This window comes from Phoenix dactylifera, chromosome 17 (assembly GCF_009389715.1).
Source record: "Phoenix dactylifera cultivar Barhee BC4 chromosome 17, palm_55x_up_171113_PBpolish2nd_filt_p, whole genome shotgun sequence".
In the NCBI taxonomy this organism is placed as follows: Eukaryota; Viridiplantae; Streptophyta; class Magnoliopsida; order Arecales; family Arecaceae; genus Phoenix; species Phoenix dactylifera.
In genome coordinates, this window is record NC_052408.1 from 8170607 (window position 1) to 8198460 (window position 27854).

A 27854-nucleotide genomic window follows, 5' to 3' on the forward strand; every position below is an offset into this window, starting at 1 on the left:
CATAGTAGTAAGAATGCTATAATAAGATTATTATTATTATTATTATTATTCATAATACCACTATATCATTCTAATAATAATAATATTATTATAATAACATGAATAATAACAACAAATGTTTTTATATGTGATAATATAATTTAAAAATAATATAATACTTCTAAAAATTATTGCAATATGATAAATAATAATATCATCACTATTAATACAATGGCAGCATAATACTATAACATTAATTTAATAATATCATTAATATTTTAATTATAAAGATATAATAAAGGAGTAGGAAAATGGTTGGGCTATCCCTTATATAGCTGGAACTGGGAACAATTTTGGCTGCAGTTCCAGTTACAAGTTTCTGGAATTTTTTTTGTTTTAGTTGAACTTTAGCAGTTGCAACCAACCCACCAATCGCAGGCAAGCAGACAGCCCCTTAGATTGGTTTGCTTGTCCTTCCAATTATGTAAACGAAACATCATCAGATCTAGCACAAAACCATTGCCAGCAAAAGAAATAGGACAAGTGCTTTCATGAAGCCACAGATCAATCATTCTTGACATCATGGAAGTCCTATTTGAGAATAATTGTATTACAGGAATGCAGCATAGTGCAACTTGCTACCACACGAAAAGAAGATAATCTGGTTTTTTCCATATTACATAAGTCTTGACCAAACCAAGGAACAAAGACTTCTGCATAGAAAGAAAGGCCCATCGCCCATGAACATAAAACTATTTCATGTACTTCTGCAGAAATTTTCGATGGAAATCATTTCTGATGGTATCATTGATAAATCGTTTGGGAGCCTTCGTTTCACCACGAGCCTGATTCTTGAAGACAACATCATCATCCCATCTGTGACATTACAAATGATAAAACACAGTATCAGTAAAACATATAAAGCTGATCAGAATTCATCACAGCAAATTGATGGTAATATAGAGTACCTTCTTTTAACGTTGAAGGAAGTTGAATTATTAAGATTTATCAATGGGTTGCCGCGCATCAGCTCAGCCTCTTTGGCCTTAAGCTCTTCTTCTTGTTCTTGACGCTCCTGTTGCAAATAACCATATTTTTTTTTTTGAATTTAGATGCATAGAAATATAAATAAAATCACATAATTTCATGTACAAGATGACATGAACAAAATGTTCGCAGCACTAAAGAAGATAAGGGTCATAAATCATTAGGTTGGAAAAGGGTGTGTTATTGGAAACTCAATAAGCTCAAGGTGAGATTTGGAGACACAGGAAGAATATGTGCAAGAGTTTGCTTCATATGGTCCGCCGTACCACCCGGTACCGACTATACCAGCAGCTAGCTACGGGTACATATGGATATTCGATACAACAACATACCAAACATATGATATAGCTACTGTCTCACCTCCAGCAGAGTACCATGTGTCAGCATGGAAAGTAGGCGTATTATGGTGTACCAGAAAGCTATTAATATGGTGCCCCATACTGGTACAGAAAACCTTGTCCCGAAGTACCATTAAAGCTTGTTAAATCTATTCAAATGCTTTAAGTTCAAAATTGAACTTAAGAATTAAGTTCACTTAGATATTATTGTATGTGTGTCATTGGAAAACATGGTCCATTTAGCAAGACTACATATGTTCTAGTTGTAAGAGAGAGTTCTGTCATAACTGTTTGAGCATACCAAACCCAATCAGCTTTAACCAATCTATTGTGTCTTAAAATGTATTCCAATAAGTGCATATTCATCTTAATCATTTTATTTCTTTATCCAAGATTAAGAATATCTACATAAACCGTACAAATCTTGTGCCTCACCAAGATGATAAGTGAAAATTATTCATGCAATACTGATCTTTTTATGGTTGTACAACTTCAATAAACCAGTCTGCTACTACTTCAATGACAGATGAGATGCTTTATATTTGTTCAAAATAAGAGGCGCAACTTCGGCTGTTCATACTATTCCTTGAGCACTTTGCCTTGGATGGTTATAAGCAAAAGTAGGGCAGTTTAATATCTTAGTTTTGTTCCATAGAAAGTGCGCTCATCAGTTGATAGTATCCAATAGTACTAGAATTACACATAAAACTCAGTCTGCCTGAGAAATAATGAGTAGCCAGGTTTTTGCCCCCATCTGTTAGCTTATGATAACCTAATAACCAACTTCATTGTTGGAATAAAGTTTCTGATGGCATCCTGCCTGCCTTTTTTGTGTGTGTGGGGAGAGGGGGAAAAACAAATTATGTGCAATATTAAAGCATAGACAAGAGAGATGATGTAGTTACAAATGGTTACCAATACAGACCTTCCGAAGTTTCTCCTCAGCTCGCTCTTTTTTAATCCTTTCAAGCTCTGCCAATAGAGCCTCGGTGTCATCATCATCATCATCACTGACAATAGAAATCAATGCCCGGTTAAATAAGATCAAGAGAGGGAGTTTAAAAGAGAAGAGGAAGCACAAGTCACAACCATGCAGATCCTTCAGTCAACATCTATTTATTGGGAACCAAGATGATTAAAGGGTGAAATTACAATTAAGCACAGACAATTATATGCTCCCTAGAAGTATATCAATAACAAAAAGTTTCATTTTTTCATTTCTTCAAATGCGCATTTTAATCTTGTCAAATTTACTCTTCATGGTTCATAACTATTTGAAAAGAAAAAAGGATGATAAAAAAGTCACGATTACAACCTAAAAAGACCGTCCTTTTTTCATCTCTCTTCCAATCTGCACTTAGACTTGTCAAGTTTCTTTTTCAAATGAACGGATGATACTGTAAAAAGAATGTTAAGCCCACCCAGGAGAGTTACTAACCTTACAAAGTAATGGCCCCGGAGAACCTTTTAGTTTTAATTCTTTGTTGCATAGGAAGTATGAAATTTTAGTCTATCAAATTGAAGCAACAGCGCCATCATGTTTATTTTCTTTTGTTTTAATAATTATGTTGAAAAACTAGAGTCTGGATAGAATGCTGATTCTCTTTAAAAACACAATGCTAAACTTAGATTTAGCACAACAAAATCACAGTGACAGTTTTCTGGAATGCCAGTGATGATAGACAATGGCTACCTCGGCTGCATGGGCAATGGAGAGAAAAAAAGTAACAGTAGGAAATGAATACACTAGTTAGCAAAAAATAAGATCAAGATTCGTCGTCTCAGTACCGGGCCCCTTACCGATACGATCCTATTACAGTATCGGTATGCCTGAAATGGGACCGGTTTGGCATACCAAGTGTCGATATATTCTCTATACTACATACCGATTTGGTACTGGTATGGTATAGTATGGTTGGTATGCACCGGTACTGACCGGTACAAAGGTAAGATAGTTCACTCTATTTAAGTATATGATCGGTAAGTAAATAAGGTATATGTCAGCTATATGATGTCATTGTACCCTTTTTTTTCCACTTTCAAAAGCCAAAGAAAGCATATAATTCCACAACAATCATCTTTCTTCAAAGCAACAACACTGGTGGCAAATTTACGAAAACAAAGAAAGGATACTATATGTCGTATGACATTTATAGTCAACAACAAAAGAGTTACACTTGGGTCAGAAAGCACAAAATGTAAATCCAAACAAGGATTAGAAGTAGTCCTTAACTGATAAAACATGGCATTCATGAGGTGAATATTAATCAGTGTATGATATTTGATTGAGTTAACATACTTTGTTAGGTTAGTAGGGGATGTAGGTAGGTGTGGAGGTCGATACCAAAAAAAAAAAATCCAGTTCAGACATGAAATAAAATTTTGCAGAGCAGATATTGTTAAATATTTGCATTGAAAATTCAAAATTTGAAACCAGGTGGGGTTCTCAACTTGGATTCTCAACAAGTTGACGGGTGGGAAAAAATAAAACAAAAGTTGGTGAAGATATGGGAGAAAAAAATTCCAAACCCTACTTCTTCAAAACATCTAAATTTACGATGGAAAAGCCTGACATCCAAAGTTGGTGACGATATGGTATAAATATTTCTAAACCTTGCTTCCCTAAAAGATCTAAATTTATGATGAAAAAGCCTGATATACTACTTAAAGAAAGGAACAAGAGCAAAATAGAAGCAAAAAGGCTCTCTGATTTTTTTTTTTTTTTTTTTGGGTGGGGGGGGGGGGGGGGTGCAAATGAAAATAGTCATCTGACCAACAAAGATTTCCAAATTGGATGGCCCTCAAAAAATACTGCCTCAGTTATTTTCCCAGGGAAGCGAACTGCACCAATCCTTCTTCTCTACTCCTTTTCAGAAAAATGAAGTCCCAAAAGGCATCTAGAAATACCTTTGCCCATCTCCCTTATACTGTGGTCCTACAAGCCAAAAATTGGTACAAACCAACTAAAAAGATCATAACTAATAACCATCTTGACCCTGCATAATCAGCTACATACCTAAGTTCGAGCATATTAACCCCTAATCCGTAATCTATGCCCATCCTCCCTCCCTTCATGACCACATGAACCACCTGCTAAATCACATCATTTGACTACACTATGCTAAAATCCTAATATCTAAGCCAACCCTCTATGGGTGAAAAACTTGGGTACCTATATAAATTGATATTTCCAAACCTCAATTAGTTATCGAACAAGATTTCCCACATATATGGAGTTGGTTTCAGGATTAAGGCATAAACCATCAAAGTTTGAGTAAATTTTTTACCATTACTCATGTTAATGACAACCCTTTCGAGCCTTTAGTTTGCTGCTCTGGTCATGTACTTAAAAATTGATTATTTAGAATTTCCAATAGGCAAGGAACTTATATGTAAGTACATACAGAAAAAGCCAATTCAATTAAAAGCTGAAGCCTTTAGTCTTACTTTAGATAAATTAGAAACTGACCTCTCATCATCACTTTTTACTTCCACATCAGAGTCATCAGCATCTATATTCCGTGGAACAATCCTGTCTTCAGCTTCCCTCTTTGACCCTGTAATGAGACATTATGATGAGAATAAATAACAATTGGGGTATCTCTTTCTTGAAAATAACAAGCAAATGAAGGTAGCATAAACGAATGTTATACTTCATTCTAAGTAATCCTATTTACCTTCCAAAAGAAGTTGACCTGTACTTGACCCTTTTCTTCGATCTCTGTCCTCTGCATATATAAGAAATGATTTTTTGGTAGTCTATAAAACACCTAAAGCAAAGGGGAAATGAAATCAAGCCAACACGCATCAAACGGTATAATATGAAGAGCTGCCCTTTTAAGAGAAGAAACTAGAAGGAGTTAGGAGTTTTTTACAATGAAAAAGCAACAAAGAATTTCAGTGTTTTAGCAAAAAAGAGAAAACAAAAGCCAGCAAAGAACCACCGAGCAAACAAAACTAACGTTGAAAGTTTTTAATAAAAGAAGACAAAAGTTGGGGTGTTCATAAAGCAAGAAAATGAAATCTTATGGACCACAAAAGTGCAGTATAGTAGAATCTAATGAGGAATCATGAAACTATGTGACTTCAAAAGCTTTAATTGTAAGCACCAAAAATATAGAAAGAGGAAAAAAGGCTCAAGAATTCTCGTGATACCAGCATAGGACTTATCCTTCGTGACAAAGTGTCTGCGCTCACGCTCTTCCAACTCGTCCCTGATATTCCTCTTATGCAATTCCTCCTGGGTATCCTGCCCCTCCTTCCTGCACCACAAAAGAGCTGCTAACTACGATGAACACCATTACATCGACATTCTTTTTTAGCAACAAATTTCAGCTCCCATAGAAAGGAGCATAAATGGGATTGGCTCCACTTTGAAATTCCAAACCACTGTTACGATGTCTATCCTTTCTTTCTTGGAGAGCACATATCAAGAAGCACAAAAAACACCACGAAATGGGATCAATCCAATTTTAACAGGTATAAGTATAATATGGCTTGGTCGAAATTTCAAAATGTTTAGAAGAGAATTTGAGGGTTTTCTTCTTCTAAAGAGAGAGACCTGAAGAATATAGAAGAAACCGATAATTATCCAAGACCGAGATTTAAGAAAAAAACATTTTCCCATGCAATATAAAAAACCCAATTCCAGTGGGTAAAATTATGAACCAGGTAAGATCAAAGCTCTAAACTAGAGTCTATAAAGCTGGGCGAATTTTTCCTATTTCTTTTAAAAAGAGCAGATTTCAACCTTGAAAAAAAGGGAGCAGCCGCGAATCCTAAAGCAAAAGCCCACAACTACGAACATCAAAATTATCCCCCTCTTTTCGTGCAATTGGATGAATACAGCCCTAAAACCCGTTCAAAGTATTAAATTGGCGCAAAATTGTAAACTACGTTAGTTTTCTTCCCTTCTCGGAAAAGGGCAAACCTGAAAAGCGCAAAAGGCACCCACAATTACCCACATCGTAAAATATCCACATTCCCCATGAAATAGAACGAGTCCAGCTTGGATAAACAAGGATAGTTCCCAGAATTTGAATCTAGGGTTAGGGGTTCTTTAAAAATCATAAAAGTCCATACATCTAGAGTTAGAGTTAGGGCAAACGATTCATTCCAAGAATAGACGGACCTGGGTTTGAGGGTGGTGTGGGAGGCAAGGTCCCTGGAGGAGTACTTCTGCGAGGGCCCGAAGATCCGGGTGCCGCCCTGCTCGTTGCCGCCCTTGGCCGGCGCCCATGTCGGCCGAGCCGCCGTCGTCATCGCGCGATCCCTCTCCTCCTCCTCGTTGACGCCTCTTCGTAGAGATTAGATCGAATCGCAGAACGAAAACTTCAGCGGTCGAAATCTTCCCTTAAGAAATCTTGATCGAAAATAAAGAAGGAAGGGGACGCGGGACTGCGTACCGGGCGGTGAATTTATGTTGAGAATGTCGTACGGTGCACGTGATAGAAGGGTGGATATAATAATAGCAATCTAAAGTCGGTGTACAATTTCGTCTTGTTAAAGTCGGTAAAATCCGGCCCACTTCGAAAGCCCGGAACCTGTTCCTGTTAGGGCGACTCAACGGTCTAGTTATGTGCATTCCAGTTGATTTTTTTTTTTCGTTTGTTTTTTTTGGCATTCAAAGTTTCCAACTTCAAGTGTGTTTTACTTTTATTCTTTTCAAATATATACTGATATAGAAATTCCAAAATAACTTATCAGTTTACTGTTACAATAGACATAATTAATGAAGCTATTTTTACATATACACATAGCCTACAAAGTTCTGGGAAGAACGTATTCATTGAAAAATAACTGTTTTTTTGTTACAATCACAATTTACTACTAGGTATAGAAATTTGAATTTTAGGATAAAAAAATACAATGCACACACTTGCTTGACACTGACATGATACTTGATGAACAGTTGCACCCTTATGTAACACTCATCTACCTCTTTAGTAGCACACCAACTTATGATAATTAATATATCTATTTATTTATATTTTTATGTATGTATACTAATTAATTTATATATCATAAATACAAATACTATGACCATATTATTAATAAAATTAACTGATAAATAAGATTTGTCATGAAGAGTCATTTATTCGTGAGCTGGTGTGATGGAAAGGCGAGCAAGCACCGTCACCCAAATCAAAGAGCTCATCTTTGAAAACGTGTATGAGAAGTTGGGCCTGCAACCAGTTGCGGCCACCACACGTAGCCTTTGCAATCAGTCCAGCCCCGCAAAAAGGCATGCAAGTTATCAGCATGCACGTGAGGAAGTACAAAATCTTAGGTGTCCATTGCTTCATTGTGGCTTCTTTTTCTTTCTCCAATACTTATAACGAGAGAGAGAGAGAGAGAGAGAGAGAGAGAGACGGAGAGAGGGAGGGAGAACACAGAGACAAAGGCGCAGCTCTTGGGGCTCCACATCGGCGTAAGCCTCCATGATATCGGCATGGTTGCTGCAACGCAGCCCACCGAGTTGGCGACGACCTCGCCGGCGAAGGGGTAGCAGGTCACTAGCTAGGGCCGGCGCGAGCAATGCCTTGAGAGCGCTGACCATGGCTGCGAAGGTGGCGAGATTCTGCGTGGCAGGAGGTTTCTCTGTAGCAGAAGAAGATATCCACTGACGTCCGTTGCCGGCAACAGCAGGTCAAGACTCAAGATTGGACAGAGGCAGCCACTGCTCCTCCTGCGGCAGGTCGAGTAGGTTGCAGAGGAGGAGGATGGAGGAGGAAGAGGCGCTTATGCCACCGCGCGCCATGCTGAGGGCAACCAAACCGGCTGATCCGGTGGGGTTCATCCGATTTGGCATGAAAGGAGCCCAAGTATCTTTCTTAAGAGAAATTCTCAAAGTAGTCCGTCCTCTAAAAAAACTCTTCGTGTATTCAGGTTTTGGGAATGCCAGTTCACAACCGGATGATGGAAGGGCACCAATATTTATAAAACTCAATATCTTATATGAGGATCGTGGGCATGTATTTAGTCCCATATTAATCGATTATGTACTAATAGATCTTAAGTACTTATAAAAAAAATAAATAATATCTTCTGTCCAGCTTTTTTGGATGAGGTTCTGGGTTGTTACAAATTAATGGTATCAAAGCAAACCTATTTCATAGCCTATGTGGACCAAGAAATATTGCAGCATGGGCCCATTGAAGCTAATCATGGATCAATCGTAGAGCTTATAATTAGATTTGAATGAATTTAGATACTTAGCTGGACGAGAATGTCAGGCCTTAAATGGATAGAGTATGTGAGAATCCATATAGATATATATTTAGTTCCACATCAGCTATATACTAAGTAGATCTTGGATACTTATATATGGCTAAAATATACACATAATATATTTTAGTTAGCTTTTTTAAATGAGATCCTAGGTTGTTACATCTTATTTACTCATTTAGGTCCATCTAGTTAGGACCAATGAGGACCCTCTATATAAATGGTATCTTCTTTTACATTGATTCTACAATACTCTGTAATCTGTAGGCTCTGTTTTTCTTTTAATAAAGTTTGGAGGGAGCGTCTGCTTCCTCTTCCTCTATTCCTCCAAGAAAAGAAAGATAGTGTTCATCCATTACACTCCAATACCTGAAGGATTACTTCAATCTTTGTTCCCTTTGAGGCCATGCATATCTAAGGAGAGGTTAATGATGCAACAGGTCAGATAGCTTCTCATGTTGCCAGTGATACGGGTTTTAGTCGTGATACTTCCATGGATGTAGACTGTTTAATATAGTCATTTAAAAAGTTAAAAAAAAGGTGGGAGAGATGCCTTTTATTTTTCGATGTGATGACATGTGGTAAGCCAAAAGAGTTGTATCTTTCGTGCGAAAGAAGGATTCAGCTTCATTGCACAACAATGGCTTCGAGATCTATGCAGATAGATGAATCAAAAGGTTCAAAGTACTTTGAGACCTATACAAAGTGCGATTCGATGGGCGATGTTGCAAAGAAGATCAATCATTCTTTTTGCACGACAGATCCAACCTAAACCTAATCAGGTGATGCCCATAGTATTGGCACAAAAGATACAACCAAACTACAGATCCTTTACGATGTGAACACGACACCACAAAGTGCTTTACAGTCGTGAATGGTTGCTAGCAAGAGATGGTCGGCTATTAAACAACATAATCCACTAGCGCAAACCATGCCATACATGACGCACATTTTTTTATGGCCGTCAGTAGACATCTAGAGATGCGCAACACTCTGCGGTGCCACAGCGCGGAGGATCCTGGTTGGGCAGGTACTCCAGTTATACTCTCAGTTCATCTCATGAGGAGAGAACCGTATCTTTTAAGCTTAGCTCGATCTTTGAGAAGTAGGGGCGAAAAAAGTAATTATATTGGATGGATTTTCACATAATTTTGACTAATCTAAGTAGGTGGATGCTGACCATGTTAATTTACCGATCATAACGTAATCCCAACATTCTAGAAATCTTAATGTATGGAGGAGGAGTATACTCGTGGCTAGTTGACCAAGCATTAATATTCTCCCACACACTACAGAGGATTCTGGTTGGGCAGGTAATCTAGTTTATGTTCGCACTTTGTCTCATTAGGAGGGAACCTCATATTTCTAGCTTGGCTCGGTCTTTGAGTCGCTGGGGCAAAACAAATCATCATGTAATTTTGCCTAAACTAAATGGGTGGGCGCTGACGATGTTAATTTACCAATCATGACATAATACCAACATTCTAGAAACCATGATGTATAGCGTTAATATTCTTCATCCTATCAACAAGTGGACACCAAGAAAATAAACTAATGAAAAGTCTACAAATGTGAATGCATGTCCTGCCTTTTTCTCATGTTAGGTCACAATTTCCAACAAATTTTTTTAGCTTTGTGTTTGATAGTGGCTTACCTCTTCAGCTAAGTGCGTCATCTAACATCTCTACCGAACTGTGATTCCATCTCAGTATCATGCTTCCATTATGCCCTAACGTCCTCGCCAAGCACCATATAGGCTACAAATTGTGTTAGTTCTGATACCATTTGTAGCAACACAAAATTTCATCTAAAAATAACTAGCCGAAAAGTATTTTTTAAGTTCCTTAATTTTATATAAGTATCTAAAATTATTTTGGCAAATAACTGATATGAAATTAAATACATATCCACACAGATTCTTATAGTATAGTCGTACTGGCAAGACTTTTATTCAAATATGTTTGCCACTTCCTTAGCTATATGTTCTGACAAATCTGCGTGCATGTCTTATGCTTGCTACAACTATAATTTTTTGTTTTAGCAACATAAACTTCCTTGCCTGCGTTGCCACCTTGGCTTCACATTATTTTAGAGAAGATAACTTTTGTTTCTCACCATATTTTTGAATTCACTGATTAGTCTTCATAATAATAACTAGAATGTAACGGTTTGGTAAATTCTAACTTAAATTGCTTATGCTAAAAAGTCATTTCTCCCCATACAAGTATTACAAAGTGTTGCTTTTTTAACTCAAACCAGCAGTTAATCCCACATATACAACAACAAAAAAATCATTTACAAATAAAACCAACATGATTCTTTTTAATTCAGCCCCCTCAAATAGTTTCTATGATGCTGATGTAGCAATTCATCACGTTTCATGTATGTGACATGCCATATGAAACTTTTTCATGCGACTAATTAGTATTCTGAAGCATTTTTTTTAAAATTTATTTCTCTGACAAAATAAATTATTATTATAAAATATATATTTTTTTGTAATTTTTTTGGTGAGCTTTTTGTAATTTTCTTAGGTGGATAACGGAACGCGCTTTTGGGCAATGAAGGCAGGGCTGGTGGCGCTGTGGAGAGTCATCTTCCAAGCAAGCCGCCGTAGGGGCTGACCCTTAATTCCACGCGCCGCCGCCTCTCGTCCTTGTTCTTCCGATTCCACGTGGAGTCAAGTCCTACCCGAAGACCGGTCAACTCCCCAAACCGAGCGCGTGGGAGAGCGATGGAGACGAGGAGAGGAAAAAAATAAAACTAAAGCCTTTAAAGTAGTAGCCGCGGAAGAAAAGTAGTAGTAGTGGAAGAAGAGCTAAAAGAGCAACGAGAGCGGAAGAGAAAAGGAGAAGAGAAAAAGACGTCGATCGATCCATCCCCGACTCACATTTCACGGGCTTCCATCTCCCAAGCCCTCGCCTTTTTCTCCTCTCCCCTCCTTTCGCCCTTCCTTTCCCCCAAATCCAGCGCCTTCTCCGCCTCCCCATGCCCCCCTCCGCTTTCTTCCTCTTCTGAAACCCAAACGTCAGAGAGAGAGAGAGAAAGAGAGAGAGAGAGAGAGGCGAAGAGAGCTAGAGAAAGAGGTTGGTGGCGACGGGAAGATGGAGTCGGGGTCGGGCTCCGGGGAAGGCCACATCAAGGGCGTGCCCACGCACGGCGGCCGCTACGTGCAGTACAATGTGTACGGCAACCTCTTCGAGGTCTCCTCCAAGTACGTCCCCCCGATTCGCCCCGTCGGTCGCGGGGCGAACGGCATTGTTTGGTGAGACGGATCCATCTCTCCTCCAATCCTCCTCCAATTTATCGATTAATTTGTTTCTCTGCTTGCATCTCAAATACTTTTCTTTTTACTATGCTCGTTAAGTTTGAATTCTTGTACTGATTCCTTGCTCGATTATGAGTTTCCATCTGTTTCTTGTTGGGGAATTGATTCTTTCCTAAATAGATAGTCTTCTTTGCTTTTCTTGGATTTTTAGTCATTAATTGAAGTAAAAGGAAGAGGAAAAATCACTTTTTTATTGAGTTGGTTTTATCGGGTTGGCAAGTTCTTGGGGAGTGAGGAAATGGATGATTGAAAAGCTAGTGGTAGCAAGCACTCCAAGAATTTAGGAAAAAGAAAGTCTTAAGAAGGGTTTTTTGGATGTTTAACTCTTTACCAGTGTCCTCTGGTGTTTTTTCCGTCATGATCAATGGCTTTGGTTGCCACTGGTGACTTCAACGTCCCAAGGTTACTCAGGACAATAGTTATAGACAGCGCTACAGGTGTGACGTGAATGAGTTTGGGGATGCAATCAGAGAGTTTGGTTTGGTGGATCTCCTATTTGAAGGTAGGAGATTCATTATGTCAGCATCTGCAAGGCTCTCATTTCTTGCACACCTTGATACTTACTTGTCCCTTGAAATTAGAGTTCCAAGTTCCCAGGTGTCCTTTTGATTGCTGCCTGAACCTATCTCGGAGCCCACAGATTGTTTTTTTGAGAATTTTGGTTTCTTTTGATTGGTTTTGAGAGTTTTGGTTTAGTTGAGAGGTTTTGGCTTTATGTGGAGGGGTTCTTGTCGTTGGTTAGGGACTTCTGGAACTTAGGTCTCAGTTTTAGCGATAAGTTCAGGTGTCAGAAATTGCTGAAGGATTGGAATAGAGATAATGTTTGAAATTTTTATCAGTTGATAATGGAGATCCATTAAAAGAGACCAGGGTGCTTTAGAAGGCTGAGCGAGCCAGTCATGTAGATGAGAAACCATGTTTACGGCAAATGCCTGATGTTGGAGAAGCCCTTTCAAGAGAGTGATCTATAGTGCAGCAGTGCTTTGGTAAAATCAGAAACCACTTCAGCACCATTTGGGATATTGATCATAGGAGAAAATCAATCTTATTGGATAGAGATCTCTTCCAAGTCCTTCCTTTATTTCAGAGGCATTTTGGAGAGTAAGGTGGACCAGGCAGCATTAGTTGATTACTGGCAACCATTGCTATCACCCTATGCACAGGATAAGACCTTTCTTGAGGTGATAATGTCAACAGTTTTTGGTTTTAAAGGGACAAGAATACTTGGTTCAGATGGATCTTCTCCCAGTCCTTTTCTATAGGGGTCAGGTTTTATTGCATTTCAACTTCACACAAAATGGTTCTCATTTCTCATAAGGAAGATGCTGCTGGAATTTTGTTTCAGACTATAGGCCCATGACATTCCTTAATACCTTGGCTAACCTACTAGCCTGGGTGCTGCAGATTGTTGATTCCTCTCAGTCCACCTTCCTCAAGGGTAGACTAATTATAGACTGTCTAACGATGCATAGGGAGTTGCCCTCTCATATTCTCAGAGAAAGATCTTTAGTATTCTTCTTAAACAGCACCCAAGAAAGCTTATGACCTTTCTAAGCTAGAGGTTTCACCATGTGCCATTTGCTAGAGGGATTAGCCAAATTGGATAATTTGTTCTGGAGAGAAATCTCTTCTGAATGGGCATTCATTTGCGATGGCTCCACTGGCAGGGCTTTCCATTATTGAAGGGGCCTCAGGAAGGGAGACATTTTGTTATTGTTGTATGCATTCAAGTCATAGATATATGTGCCAATAGCCTTGTGAAGTTTGAAAACAGCAGGCTTCATTTCTGGGATGGGTAGTATGGTAGCCTCTAAGCATTTCTTGTTTATATTGCTCTTTCCTTCTTTTTCATTTGAGTCTTTCTTTCCTGTTTAATGTCTTTTATAGGATATCAAGCTGTTTAAACAACTCCTATTTGCTAGTAATTCATTTCTTAAGAACTGTTTTCCTCCATATCCACCCAAGGCGAAGAGTTTATCTTTAGCAGCTTGATTCTTAAAACTAATGGTCAATACTCTCTGAAGACTGAATCACTTTTTTTCTCCTTGTTCTCAGTGCTGCTGTGAATTCACAGACACGAGAAGAGGTTGCTATTAAGAAGATTGGTAATGCATTTGATAACCGGATCGATGCCAAACGAACTTTAAGAGAAATAAAGCTTCTCCGTCACATGGATCATGAAAATGTGAGTTCAACTTACTAGTTGTCATTTTTAACATCTTTTAGCATCCCACCGATCCTTTTCAATCATGTTATTTATTTGATTATTAGCAGTTCTATTGGTGGTAAACTTTTCCTCAACATCATTTTCAATTATTCTCTTCAGTACTAGTATCACAGGATTTCTGAGGTAAGCATTCATCAACTAAGACAAGATTAGCAAAGTTGCCTAACCCCATGAAAGTTTTTGATAAAAGTGTTTGGCATTGAAACAGTTGATATCTCCACTTCAAAGGAAACTATTTTGTTATGTGTATAATTGTAGAATAACAATATGGAAAAATTACCCTGCTATCATTTTTTAATTAACTGCTTATCCAGTGCTAAAGCATCTAGTGAAAATTTGATGGAAGTCACTTTTATACTTGTTGCTCATGCTGGGGCAGGAGTCCTGTAATGGTTCTCTCTCTGTGATAGTGTCATGTTTTCTGCTAATAGTGGTTAATACCTCTATGTCATGCTGATCGTTTTGGACATGATCATACTTCTCTCTAGTAGCCATTCTTTAAGGGCCTTCACTGCACTGCATGTTTCTTTGTTCAAGTATCTGTTAACTTCATTCTAGGCGCTGTTACAAGGGAAGATTTCTGTAAAATTAAAGTACTGTAAGGTGATCATTGCTAAAGCACTCAAAACTACATAGTTTTTGTTAGTCCAGGTACAATCCATTTGGCAAGGTTCTATTAGAAGTGATCTTTTAAAGAATTTCTAGCTATCCAGAATTTATGGTTTCACTGAAGATATTTCATCATTTTCTTCTGCTATATTAATTTTCTGAGGTATGCACCACTGTAGTTTGGAATATTTCTAGATATATTTGTACATGCAGTGCAGTAAAATGAGTTTGCTCTGGCTTGACATTCATTTCACTGATCTAATGGTCTTTTAACACTGACTGTTTGCAATGTATTTTTGGAAGTGGAGTTTATTTTTGCTTACAATTTCTTTTATATTGTTACACTGATCTATTATTATCCTTGTCTTATTGTTGGAATTATTAGTCTATGTGCGGGCCTCCTTTTGTAGAATCCATACATCTCTGACAACTCGATTAATTCTTGGTCACAGGTTATTGCAATAAAGGATATCATACGCCCTCCAAAAGGGAAAACTTCAATGATGTCTTCATCGTTTATGAATTAATGGATACTGATCTTCATCAGATAATTCGCTCCAATCAGCCATTGACTGATGACCATTGCCAGGTTTGGTGTTTGTGATCTCTCTGGTATTTATTCTAGCAGACTTAGGTAGTTCCATAAATGCATAGTTGGACTTGTTTCTTATTTTATTTGTTTCTTTATGTTCATATATCAGATTTGTGTACTTTTAGGTTACTGGAAGCCTCTTGTCTATAGCTTTCACCTGTCCATATTGGTCATTATCCATCACATACACTACAATATGCTTCTGCACTGGTCCATGCAATTGACTTGACTCAATTTAAGGTCACCAACAATTCTAGGCTCACTCACATTAGTTGGTTCAGAACTATCCAATTATTGTCAAGAAATCCTTCTGTCCCAATTTTCAGCTCACTCAAGTTCTGTCAATTCAATATGAAGTGGAGAATATAGAATCTGAAAGGGAGAATATCAAATCAAAGAGGCAAGTTCCTCTTTCTCCCACGTAATCATACAATTATGGTTATATATAACTTTCACCAGGAATCATCATTTTGTTGAGCACGCAAGTTAAACTTGAGGAATTATTGCTCTAGGGTATCCTTAACAAATCCATGCCAGACCATATAGGGAGGAGATATAGTTTCTCCAAACTTTTTCCCAAAATACTTGAGATTTTCATAAATAATCCATGATAAAGCCATCCAAATGTTTTTGAACATTGATGCTTTTCTTGGATTTTTGGACATTCCACGTAATCTAGAGTCCAAACTCCAAACTTATTTTTCTGTTGGTGCTGTCGCTACTCCTTGTTTCAAAAAAAAAGAAAAAATCCTTGGTACAAATCAGAAATTATATCTTTCTGATAAAATTTTGAGTAAATTTGCATGTTTGTTTTTTTTAATTAGACATGATTGTTTTAAATTATGAATTAACAGCAATTTTTTAAATAGTTCTTACAATTAAACATTTATAGTTTTAGTAAGTGATGTCGATACTTTATTATATATCATCTAGATTATGTTATTCTAGTATTAAATTTAACTAGTCTGTTGGCTTCTTTTTCATTTTTTCATATATCATTTCTTTGTATAAAATTGGCAACATAAATTTGATATGGAGGCATTCCAATTGATTGAGAATGCATGCAAGACAAAGTTAAAATGCAAATATTGCTTGCATTATTTCAAAGGAGGCAATATGTGCAAAAAACTGCACTTGGCTCGAGTTGGTTGGGTTTAGGTGTCGGTGCCCTTCAAGTGTCCAAGATGTATGCCTGGGTTACAAGATATCTTATAAAGGACAAGCATTAGGATAGTTCTTTAGCATGTTTGGAACTGTACATCTTGCTCTTTTGAAGAAGGCTCCAACTAGAGACCCTCAAGAAGTTCTTGAATACTCTTGTTTTCGGATTTCTTTTTCTGAATAAATAAAGACTGTGTAGATAGTTCCTCCATGCTTTGATTTTTTTCATCTAATATCTGAATAAAAGATTCACCTAAATCATTTGCCTTTTTCACGTGATGCAAAATTATTCTCGACAGTCCTTGTTACAAATCTGAATCTTTTTTTTAACTACAGTGGAAATAGCTTGTAGTATGATTCGTAAGTTTGATTCTATTTTAGGAACATATATTGTTACTATTCTATTTTCCTTTTCCCTTAGGATCTGATTAAATCAGCCAAGGTAATGAAATTTATTCAGATATTTTTTATACGTTGGCGGGATCTAATTCAATTCTTATTTCTTTTCACTGATGATAGTTTCCTTGATTGCATCAATCTAATAGATTTTCTTTTACTTCCATTACTATTATGTGTGTTTCTCTCCAAACTCTGTTAGCGTTATTATTGTTTAACTTTATGAGTAGCATCTCCATTATTCTATAAGCTCATCCTCTTTTCAGATTCTTTGCCATCCTCACTTTTGATGATTATGTGGCAAGCTTGATCCTCATTTTTTTTTTCCCTTGCTCCATTTGCTAGTCCATATAATTTTTACTGTCTCAAAATCTTCACAGTTTCCTGTTTTCGTCAGGGTCTTTCTTTTGACTGCTGTTTTCCCAGTCCAGGCACCTTGCTTTGTTACATTTATCCATGTGCTTCCATGCTCAACTTCATTATTGAAAGTTTTTTTCATAGACAAACTAGAAGCAATCTTCTTTTCCTGGAAGTTATGTTGAATCTAAACTGCATGTGAGTTGTATTTGGAATTTATAGAATGAATAAATTTTCCTTCTTTTTTTCTTTTTTAAGTGGCTTTGTCATGTTTTATTGCTATTTCTTTTTGCCCCTTCTCATCTCTACCATTCATGATTTCTTATTAGAGCTTTTGTTAAATTACAAGTTATTGCCTTTATTAAATTTAATCAAGAATGAGCACACTCGTTTGTTCTATCCTTGCGCTATATTTTTAACATCTTTAACCTTAATTGATCAAATTTAGATATTTAGTATGTGGTAACCATACCTAGTCTAGAGGTTAAAAGTTAATTCTTTATCGCGGTTGTGGAGTATTCCATGAAGCTAGCTGAATTTGCTAACACACTAGGGACTGCAAGGCTCTTCCATTGTATTTATTTTTATATCCACTGGATAGTTGATATTATCTAGTATCTATTTTTTGGTTATGGTGGTGTTAGACTTGATGTTGCTATTTCATATGCTACTCATGGAAGCTTTTGTAAAATTTTTGGCTGGTGATTTATGTGACTCAATGTAGTGTGCCTACTGCATGATAATACTTTCTGGAATATAAGCATCAGTTATCTTTTACTACCTTCTAATCTAATCATGCATGATGTTTCGATCTGCTTGGCAGTATTTCCTTTATCAATTACTTCGTGGGCTGAAATACGTGCATTCAGCACATGTCTTACACCGAGACCTTAAGCCTAGCAATTTGCTCCTAAATGCAAATTGTGACCTTAAGATAGGAGATTTTGGACTGGCAAGGACAACTTCTGAAACAGACTTCATGACTGAGTATGTTGTCACCCGATGGTACCGGGCACCAGAGTTGCTTCTTAATTGTTCAGAGTACACTGCTGCTATTGATATTTGGTCGGTAGGATGCATACTTGGTGAAATTGTGACTCGAGAGCCACTATTTCCTGGAAAGGACTATGTTCATCAGTTAAGGCTGATAACTGAGGTACGACCTTGAGATTTTTCTGTGCATAAAACATTTTGTAAGGTTGTTTCCTGTAGATAATTTCCAGCTTAACAATAATGTCTTTTATCAATATGTTCAATCTTATGGCAACTTATGGTTTACATATTGTTGAAGAATGATGTTTTTCTTTGGCACTTCAGCAACTAGATGGTCTTCTTTCCCTCCCCCACCATATCTCTTGGGTTTAGTTCTTCATTTTTTTGTTCCATCTTTTTCTATTTGCAACTTTTTACTATGCCAATGAAGACAATTATATTAGATCAGGCAAGCCATGGCAGTGCATCATAAACTACAAGACACCTATCAAAGGTAGACCTGAGCCAGTATCTTGGAAATCCATCAATTTCTATTCAGAATCCATGAGTATAAAAGAGGTTGATATGTCTAGATTTTAGGTAAGTATTGGCAATTTCAAAGAGCATGTTGGCAATATATGACATGTTTACAGTTGACATAGTATTATTTCAAACATGGTCAATTTTGCAGTACATGATTGTCAGTCAGATTCACAGATTAATAACATATCCACTGCATCTGATTTTCCCCCCCTGTTCAATGTGGTTGCTTTAATGGACTAATTTCTTTATTATTCCATTTTTTTTTGTTTACATTGGTGCATTTAAAATTGTTGGCGAAGTAATATATCATGTCTGATATGGTATTTGCTACAACCATTTAACCTTACCAGCAGTTTGTTTTCTAGTCAAATTTTCTGATGGTGCATATTTTGAGATCATTAGTTTAGTTGCTTGTGCTGACTGATCTGACCTATCTTGAATTGAAATTTAAAAGAAAAGAAATGTATGCTCTTAGAGAAAGATTGAGGTCTGATTATCGAACTAACCACAGTGACATGCTGTATTTTCCCATCAGCTATGATGCAGTGGGCTGTAGGCATCTTTGTGAAAGTGCCAAAATTCCATCGTTCATGCTCTTGTTGTTAAACATTGTCACCTATCAAACGATATTCTATGGTTAAATTAGTTCTTTGACTTTTCTCTACGAGTAATATGAGATATGGTTTAAACTTCAGCAAACTCAGTTACCTGAATACCACTTCCCAACCAACACCCCCCCTCCCTGGCCAGAAGGCTTGAATTAAGCAACAAATTTCATTTCATTTCATTGCATTGGTTTTACCTCGCAGAATTCTTTTATAGAAGCTTTGTTCTAGCATTACTGTAGAATGTCCCCAGAGTTAAAATTAAATGACATTGTGTTTTATCATTCTGAAAAGCTAATAGGTTCACCGGATGACTCGAGCCTTGGGTTTCTTCGAAGTGATAATGCCCGAAGGTATGTGAGGCAGCTCCCTCAATACCCAAGGCAACCATTCAGGGCTAGGTTTCCAAACATGTCTAGTGGAGCTGTTGATTTACTGGAGAGAATGCTGGTGTTTGATCCAAGCAAGAGAATTACAGGTATATTAGTATTTGCAAAAGTTTTTGTTTTAATTCTAAACATCTAAAATTTTCAAACTATTGTCTGCCTGCAGTGGATGAGGCTCTCTGTCACCCTTATTTGGCATCTTTTCATGTTCTTAATGATGAACCTGTCTGCCCGGCTCCGTTCAGTTTTGATTTTGAGCACCCATCGTTTACTGAAGAAGATATTAAAGAACTCATCTGGAGGGAATCCTTGAAATTCAATCCAGATCCAATGCACTAGGAAATTTTCTTGTATGTGGTATATGTTGCTGAATGTAATTTAATAGTATTTGTTATTGTGCTCTTAGAATCAAAATTGCTGCCCCAATATATAACAAGATGGATGAGTGGCCTGAAGCCACTAGAAGCTAAGTCATCTACCCATTCTACTTCTAGCCCGTCATCCTAATGACTTTGAAGTTGAGCCAGAGCATGAGACAATAAAGGTGACTCGATATTTCCATGTTTTATGTAGGTCTTTGCTTTGGAATTTTTATTTGAGAAACAGATACTGTTTGTGTTAGAATTATGTGGAAATGTTATGTGCCATGTTTGTCAGCTACTGTTCAGAAAATGATATGAATCTGTACTCTCTTGGAAGATTTTATCCATTTACCTCAAGCTATTATGTGACAAATAAGTTTTCTGGACTATCTTTTGTTATATTGGTCATCTTTTCTCTAGAGCACACGTCATGTCAAAACACATGCCCAACTAGATTACGATGACTTTGCCAGATGTCCCTCTGGACGGTAGTGCTGTCGGTCGTGGCCAATCTGGCCATACGCAAAATAGACCATTTTTGCTGCTGCCGGATGCCATCATCAAAAAACACAAGTTCACGAAGCGCTCGTGGCAGCTTTCTCTCTCCTGACCAAAGGGTGTACCTGAGTGGTGAGCTGCATAGGTAGCCATTCAGTCGATCGCCTCGTTAGCTTCTTTAAATACATACTTAGTCTGAAAGGCCATTTCATCTCTCGTCATCATTCCAATATTTCGGATCATGAGGTGGTTCGTGCTCTCGCCTTTCGGATCTTTCTGAATCCACCTGATTACCGTGGCTGAATCGTCCTTCAAGATAACCGAACTGGCCTGCAGCTTTCTATCTCTACGCTAGTACTTTCATTATCGATTTGTGTCACAGACTGGCAGTTCAAAAACTTAAGCCGTTAGAAAAAGGATTGATGAGGTTAATAAACTTATATGGCATCTTTTTTTTATTAGTTGATGTATACTTAAAAAAAAGCCTTATCGATGCTGATGGATGCTCGCACTTTGAGCATATCCTACTCATTTGTAAACCTGAATCCGGCCGTATCCTGAGGGGCTAGCAATAACTTGATCTAGATTTCAAGGTTCCACTCGGGCTACAGTTCCAGGACGCTTAGATTCGGAGGTGGACGTTACTCCAGCATTTGCTGACAAGGCAGAACAGTGGAAACGTGATAGAAATAGACTACCGACACAGAAACCTAAATGGATCACAGTTATGTAGATCGGACTCCCACAGGTACAAAGTTACAAGGGTGAATGATATGGATCTCAAATAATTGCTACACTTCCACGAAAATCATAGAAAGGTTTTAAAAAAAATGATGGAAAGATATAGCAGATACGTTGACAAATCAATGGTTTTGTTTGACTACTCCGAAAAGGATATGTCAGCAATATTCTTTTTGTTTTTCTTGTATCGATCAAAAGCAATAAATATTTCCAAAAAATGCACCGAAGCAAAACTCTTTCATTTCTCCTTTAGATCTGTCTTACAAGAAGATCTATAAGTTGCTCTCTTTACTTTTCTCCCATTTTTTTAATGTCTAATTTTATATTGCACTATTTCATAAACTAACAAGGACTATAATTTTATCTTACAAGTAAATATTTACTTCTACCATCCCAAAAGAAAAGATTACTAACATCATGAAAAAGGTTGGAAATCTATGATTCTAGCTTGGCATATCCAAACATATATTTATTTTTAAAAGAACATCTTTCTAAAAAATTGTTTTTGTAGTTTGAGTTTGCTAACATAATTTGCAGTCAAAAGTTCTCCATACACAAACATACAATGACATTTTTTAGCGAAGCGCTTTTTTATAAGCTGAAGCAACAAAGCACGTCCGGAGAAAGATGAGAATTAGCCCCTACCAATCTCAAAAAAGGCTGGTTGGAAGATGTAATTTGCATGGATCCTCACAACTTATTAACTTTTTTAACATTCATAAATTAAACCTTAAGCATCAAGAAACTAGACGTACACAAAAGCTCCGATGCTAACGACCATTGTACTTGAGGATTGACCTGAGAAATAAAAACTATACAAACAATATGCCAGCCCAACCTCATAGATTATTAGCTCCTGTATAATGAGCACTTTCTTGAATTCATCATCAATAGGTAAATCTGTCAGCAGGAAACGGGCATGGCTTAGCTACAGCACGCTGTAATGAAGCACAAGGCGCAGGAGTGACTCCACTGGATACTCCCTCAACATCACTGCAGGTCCATCTCTGCTTCTTTGCCTTTGCTGCTAACTGGACTGTGACATTAGAAATGCAAATGCCTGTAAATGGTGCATTTGGAATCCCATGCAACTTCGCCACCTGCTTAACATTCTTGGCAACTATATTACTGTAACTGATATCTTTGACGACTGGAATGGCTTTGGGATCATACTTGTTATCAGGGTGGGACTTGTAGTTCCCATCCATCCGGAACACCCACTTCATGGTGTTGAGATTCATCCCCCTGACAAAGATATCCTTCACATAAGCTCCCCTCCCAACAGCAGTCTTGATTCTGACCCCGGACTCTGAATCCATGGCAGTGATATCCTCAGCTCTCACATCCTGAATTCCACCAGACATCTCACTCCCCAGAGCAATGACGGCACTGGTTGGAGAAATGCATGTAAGCCTTCGGATAGTTATGTGCTGGCTCGGCATTCCGACAGCAATGCCATACTCATCCCAGCCGCTCTTAATTGCGACACAGTCATCGCCGGAGACTATGTAGCAATCCTCTATTCGAACGTGGGAGCAGGAGTCTACCAGAATTAAAACTCATAAGTGGAATCAAAGCTTTTGTCTATCATCTCTGGCTAGTTTTCTCCAAAAAGAATCAGAAGAAACAGCTTCAAGAGAATAAAGACTGGATGCTTTATATACATTTGAACAATTTATTCTGAGAGAACAATGACTTCAAACAAATTTGCCTGTGGTTGGTTTTATAGAAGTCGTGTACAAATTACTAAAATTGACATATACTTCTCAATCTCATATTAGCTGAAGATGCAACACAATAACTTTTAAATATTTGTTCTCAAGTTCTTATCATGAGCTCAGCAAGCTAATACAATAATATAACCTCTTTCTGACAATCATCATTACTCAGAAAAAAAGGTATTATGGTGAACTCAGTGACACCAATTTATCAAAAGACTTACCTCAACTTTCTGGGATCAGCTTTATAAATACTAACAAGCATTAATGCAATCTAGAGTGGCATAGATTGGCAAATAAAATTTCTAGAACATCATATGTACCTGGGTTGATCCCATCTGTGTTTGGAGAATGGACTGGCGCAAGTATAGTGATTTGCGAAATTACGATGTCGCTGCAAAATTTACTTGCTTCGTCACAACCATGGCTTAGATGTAAACAAGTGATGGTCTCAAATTTGGACTAGGAACATGATCAAACCTGCTATAAACTGGATGGATGTTCCATGCAGGAGAGTTGAGTAGTGTAAGAGTGGATATAAAGATCTGGTCAGAGTGCATTAGTTCAATGAGGTACCCACGCGTGTATTTAAGTTTGCCTTCATGGAATTTCTTCCACCAGAAAGCCCCCTGCCCATCAATTGTCCCATTGTCCCCTGAAATTTTTGAGATGATGCATTGGCAACTAATGACTCTCATGTTACTCTTATTATTACCATTATACTCTTGTCAATGATTGATAACTTAGAAACATAAGAGAGTATAGGAAGTATATTGGAACTAGCTTTGATGGTTGTCACATATATACCTGTGATAACAACATCAGTGAGGTGTGATCCTCCAATAAGGCTGCTGTATCTCCCACCAGGATGGTCTCTTCCTCTCCCATATGAGGGTAGGGGATCGATGACTGGCCATTCACTCATATCCTGTGCCAACATATCAAAATGAAGTCGTCTCCTTTAGCAGCTCAATAAGAGAGGAATTCACATTAAAAACTCACAACGAGAAAAGGTTTGATTCGAAAACTACAATGGCTAGATCAGTAAGAGAAGATCGAGATAAAACCATTTTAAATAAAAAGCTTGATTTAAAAACTATAAAAGCTATAAAAAACTGGTGCCTGTTACTAATGGTCACCATCACAGATATTTTCATCCGAAAAACTACTGAACCAAGCTTGCAGTTATACATTGGATAGGACATTAGCTTTTCTTGTTACTGCAAGAAATATTTTTCCTGATCAAGTAGTTCATTAAATATGTAAAATTACATGTATTTTTAAAAATATTAATAGTTTGTTGGTCTTGTCAACAAATATTTGGTGGTGTCCTAAAGTTGTAGTTTAGAGTTCTTAAATATACCATTTTCAAGAATATGCTTTGTATATGTGAAAGTAATTTGGTCTTTCGATTAATTCTCTTCTTTGTGATGATTGAGTTGTCCGATTGTATGCCTTTGTTTGCTTTTTTTCCATTGAAATTAATGCACCAACTAGGATGCTTTTTAGTCTTTTTTATTCAAAAAGAGCAAGTATATACAAGAAAGTTGGAAAAAAATATATTAATGGGGCCCATGCATTGCATGAGGTGAATATTAATGGGGCATGTATTAACGAGCATAGAAGCTTATATAGAGTTCTCCATTCATTATATAGTTGTCAATATTAATGACACTAATATTAATGATGGGAGTTATTGTTCGATTATCATTAAAATTGCTTAATCTAGCTCCAATAACATATGCTAGTAAAATCAGTATTAATAATAAAAGGGTCATCATTAAAGTTCATTACTTAATTTGTAATAAAAAAAATTAGCTATTGAAATCTTTTACTTTTATAATTTATTATATTATTATCTTACATCTCAAAAATAATTTCAAAAAAAGGAGAAACATTAATGACATCGGTATTAATAATATGATTTTCTACATGGAGGCTCAGCTTGTCCAAAGTTTTCTATTTGCATATAAGCACCAGTATTAGCGATGGGAGTTTTTGCTCGTCTATTATTAAACTTTTATTTAATACAATAGAAATTTGATTATTGAAGTCTTCTATTCATTATAATTTGTTGTACTTCTATATTATATTTCAAGAATCACATAGCGTGCTATTTAATATTAATGATAATATTAATTATAAATTTATAGTAGATGGAAAATTAGGGGAAGAAAAGAAAAGGAAGTAGAAAAGGGAAGAGATGCGATGACCGGAAACAAGACCTGCGTGGCGAGGATGACGGCGTCGCGGTGGAGGAAGAGGGTGAAAGAGTTGGTGAGATTGAAGGGGCCCGTCAGCCACCGCCCTGCTGGCACGAACAGCATCCCGCCGCCGCCATTGCCGGCGAACTGGGCGAGGTGCGCCACCGCCGTCCGGAACGCCTTCGTGTTGGAGGTGGTGCCGTCGCCGACCCCACCGAAGTCCGTCAGCGATGCCGTGTGGGCCCGGCGTCTCACCGCCCCGCCTTTGGTGGCGCTGCCTTGGCCGCCACCAGGGAGGTGGACGCTCCGCCAGGCACATTCCACCGTTCCCATGGATGCTGCCATTAATGCAATACATAACGCCTGGGTGTGGAAGAGATGGGGAGGTAGACGAGTCAGAGAAGAAGAACAGAGAAACAGGGGAGAAATACTTAGAGAAAAAGGAAAGTATGGGATTAGTAGTCTAATTTCTTAGTTCTTTTTTGGTGAGAAGAAAAGATGGAATTAATTGTTTTAAGAAAGACTAAATGAGATAGATAGCGGGAACAAAAAAGACCCCTTTTTTTTTCAAAAATTGATCGTAAATGGTATTTTCGAAAAAAAAAATTCTTATGGATGGTACTATTTCTACAGATTGTCTATTTTATCGAAGAAAGGAAGTGAAAAAAGGATCTTTTGGGGAAGAACTAGAAGAATGAGATCGAGGAGAAGAAGAACGGGGGGCAAAATGAGTACATTTTTCCTTAAAAGAAGGCTTTTTAAGGAAATTCTGGTGACTAATGTAGGCTTTCACCTCCTTCTTCTCCATTTCCATAAAAAAAAGGAAAGAAAAATGGCATCTATGAGAAAAAAATCTCGAGAGAAGTAGAAGAAAGTGCAAATGAACAGTCCTCGTTATAAACTTCCATACTTTTTTCCATTGTTTCTACAAAGAATGGAGGAAAAAAAGGGGGGGGGGGAGAGAGAGAGAGAGGAGGGGGAAAAGGTGTGTGACAAATACTTGGAGTGCGATACTATTGCGCCTCTGCCGCTCCATTTGTGGAGAAGGATAGCGAGGTCAGCGGCCGCGCGCAGGCAGAGAGAGAGAGAGAGAGAGAGAGAGAGAGAGACAGAGAGAGGGAGAGAGACATGAAGTTATATGCAGGCCGGTGTCTCGTGTCGCTCACGGGCGGGTACGAAATCTTTTAGTGGGGCGGCTCCGACCATCCAAACCCTGACGTAAAGGCAAAACACCCAGCCCAAAGGACTGAAGCCAACCAGCAAACCATGTCACCCATAGCCAGGCGACGAAGCTTCACGGATGATCTCTATAGCAAAATAGATGACATCAATGTTGCCTACTCATCATTTTAGCTCAGCCACATTATTTATTTTGAAGATGGGTGGTTTTTATTAATTTTATTAGAGTTTTAATTAAAAGAATTAAATTTTTAATTTTTAGTTGTTTTAAATATTTTAAAATATTTTTTTATTGGACGGTTTTTTTTTAGAGGAGTTGTGGTTCTTCGAAAGATAACGTTGGTTTTTCATTTTTTTTTTTTTGGATAGAGTCTATAAATAAATTTCTTCAGAATTAATCAAAAAACAATCCAATCCTCTCTCTCTCTCTCTCTCTCTCTCTCTCTCTCTCTCTCTCTCTCTCTCTCTGGTATTATGTTTTCCGAGTATTTCTTTCACAAATAGAGCTTTTTATCCTTTAACTTTCTTTTTTTTCTCTCTTTTTTTTTTATTTTCTAAGCATCGAAAGGAGTCGGTTGGGAAGCCTCAGCAGCAATCGTGCTTGTTAGAGGAGCATCGGGTTGAGCCGACTTATTGTACTCTGGGAACGATATTACCGCAAACTTGCGTAATGTATATCACACGTCTGAATTCAAACAAGCTCTTTTCAATCTTCTAATTTTATTCTAGTAGATTATTCCTTTATAATACTTATATAAAATAAAAATATAGTAGTTTGTAGTCAAAATATTTCCAACAAATTTTTAATATGATACACAATGCATCGCGATAATGAAAAAGAGCCATCCATTTTCAAGATAGATGATGCTGCAGCTATCCATAATAGTACTGCACTTTGTAATGCAACCATAGAGGATCCCATATTTTTAGTGATAATACTATGTCAACAAGACTAGTCATATGTTATCAAGCCTCTCGTTATCACATCCAAGTATGAGAGATTTTATTTATAAACCTCAAAAATGGTATCTCAACTATATTTCTTAGAAAGAAAATACAAATCCTTTTTTTTGATTCAGGGTCTGTAGTTGCTCATTACCTAGTGCAATCGCTACTAATCAACATCAGATTGCTTTTCCAGTTTGGTATAATTCCACCGTAAGTATAAAATTTCTAAAGTATGCACTAAAGTCTCTAGATAACACCTTTCTAATGTTAGAATCCTGGGGCATCTTATCAGGATAGAAACATGACCATCAACTTACGATGTATCTAGACTTGTACAAACAATGGCCATTAGGCCGGTGAGGAATGGGTTCAGTTGGAAACCAACAACCCACTACGCCATAGAGTCAAAATCAAAGTGATTACCAGGGCAATAAAAA

The 27854-nt window shown here is 37.5% G+C and overlaps 3 protein-coding genes across 3 annotated transcripts; 1 reads left to right on the forward strand and 2 right to left on the reverse strand.

The window, feature by feature from the left end:
• Positions 1 to 505: 505 nt before the first annotated feature.
• Positions 506 to 6739, reverse strand: LOC103712222 (protein CWC15 homolog A). Its single transcript, XM_008798691.4, has 7 exons — positions 6496 to 6739; positions 5520 to 5626; positions 5042 to 5092; positions 4834 to 4921; positions 2290 to 2374; positions 948 to 1054; positions 506 to 855 (listed from the first exon to the last, which is right to left on the reverse strand). Exons 1-7 carry the CDS (start codon positions 6624 to 6626, stop codon positions 732 to 734), a joined length of 693 nt encoding a protein of 230 aa, XP_008796913.2. The 5' UTR covers positions 6627 to 6739; the 3' UTR covers positions 506 to 731.
• Positions 6740 to 11206: 4467 nt separating this feature from the next.
• On the forward strand, positions 11207 to 20480 carry LOC103712221 (mitogen-activated protein kinase 2). The gene is given in 7 exon segments (XM_008798689.3): positions 11207 to 11856; positions 13975 to 14104; positions 15208 to 15241; positions 15244 to 15344; positions 18085 to 18417; positions 19676 to 19859; positions 19934 to 20480. Coding segments are annotated over 7 exon segments (1116 nt in total). The 5' UTR covers positions 11207 to 11695; the 3' UTR covers positions 20107 to 20480.
• Positions 20481 to 22004: 1524 nt separating this feature from the next.
• LOC103712220 (probable polygalacturonase) lies at positions 22005 to 26374 on the reverse strand. The gene is made up of 6 exons (XM_039114870.1): positions 26291 to 26374; positions 25312 to 25653; positions 23894 to 24014; positions 23567 to 23741; positions 23410 to 23480; positions 22005 to 22911 (listed from the first exon to the last, which is right to left on the reverse strand). Exons 1-6 carry the CDS (start codon positions 26324 to 26326, stop codon positions 22256 to 22258), a joined length of 1401 nt encoding a protein of 466 aa, XP_038970798.1. The 5' UTR covers positions 26327 to 26374; the 3' UTR covers positions 22005 to 22255.
• Positions 26375 to 27854: the final 1480 nt, after the last annotated feature.